The 1,027-nt window shown below is 27.1% G+C and overlaps 1 protein-coding gene across 1 annotated transcript; it reads right to left on the bottom strand. All coding sequences in view use genetic code 6, as the record gives it.

Moving 5' to 3' along the window:
- Positions 1–579: 579 nt before the first annotated feature.
- On the bottom strand, positions 580–894 carry TTHERM_02581230 (hypothetical protein; the record flags this gene model as incomplete). Its single annotated transcript, XM_001028253.1, has 1 exon — positions 580–894. One exon carries the CDS (start codon positions 892–894, stop codon positions 580–582), a length of 315 nt encoding a protein of 104 aa, XP_001028253.1.
- Positions 895–1,027: the final 133 nt, after the last annotated feature.

The following is a 1,027-nucleotide window of genomic DNA, read 5'->3' on the forward strand; positions in this document are numbered from 1 at the left end:
ATTGCTCAAAAACTGCAGATTCGTGCAATTGCTAACAATTAATTCTTGACAAGGAAGACGATAATAATGGTGGAGGTGGCAATTCATCTCAAGGCCATAAAAAATGGTATCTCTTTCTTAGGAATATCTTATAAGATGGTTTTGAAAAGTTTCAAAAAAGCTCGCGTTTACATTTACTTCATGCATATATTCAGCAGGGAAAGCTTTAAAATAAATTTAAGGCTCTTTTCGAACTGATGATTACAGAAGAATAAAAACCTAATCTCTAAGAAGAATTCTCCATTTACAGATACAAGCATTTAATAGAAGAAGAACTTATAGAAGGTGACCTACGTGGTTAGGAAAATAAGGGAATTGAGGTTAACAATATTATAATTAATTTTTTTACAATGCATCTAACTATATTTGAATCAACATAGATGATAGGAACCTTAGCAATAAGTTATTCGGCGTTTGACTTATGAGTCCATTCAGAATTCTATTTTTGAATTATAAAAATAATAATTAGGTAAATTGATCAATACTTACTTGAATGTAAGATATAAACTTAAACACATATCATAGTTTAATATTTTTTATTCAATTTATACCCAAATTTTAAGCTTTTAATTTTGCTTTTCTTATAAATTGTCTAAGCTCTTAAATAATTCTCATTTTATATTTAATATAGCTTTCAACTATCAAAATTTGATTTATTAGGAAAATATTAATATATCTAACCTTTTTAGATGAGTCACTGACGAGCCAATGATTTTCTTTCAAAGCCTCATATGAATAAGGATTTAAATTTTTATCAACATCTGATCCGAATGCTTGCTTGTTGAAGTAATATAACTAAGCAGATTTCTTTAAATTTTTAAGGAGTGACAATCTCTTTAAACCTTATGCAATCATTTTCACAATGCTGCGCTTACTAAAATCTTCTTTTATGCTTTAATTATTTATTAAAAATTTAATTAGAAATAGCTAATAGATAGATAGAATGCTTATTGAAAAATAAGAGTTAAAGGAAGAAAACCCAAGCAGA

Source organism: Tetrahymena thermophila, assembly GCF_000189635.1.
Source record: "Tetrahymena thermophila SB210 genomic scaffold scf_8255478, whole genome shotgun sequence".
NCBI lineage: Eukaryota > Ciliophora > Oligohymenophorea > Hymenostomatida > Tetrahymenidae > Tetrahymena > Tetrahymena thermophila.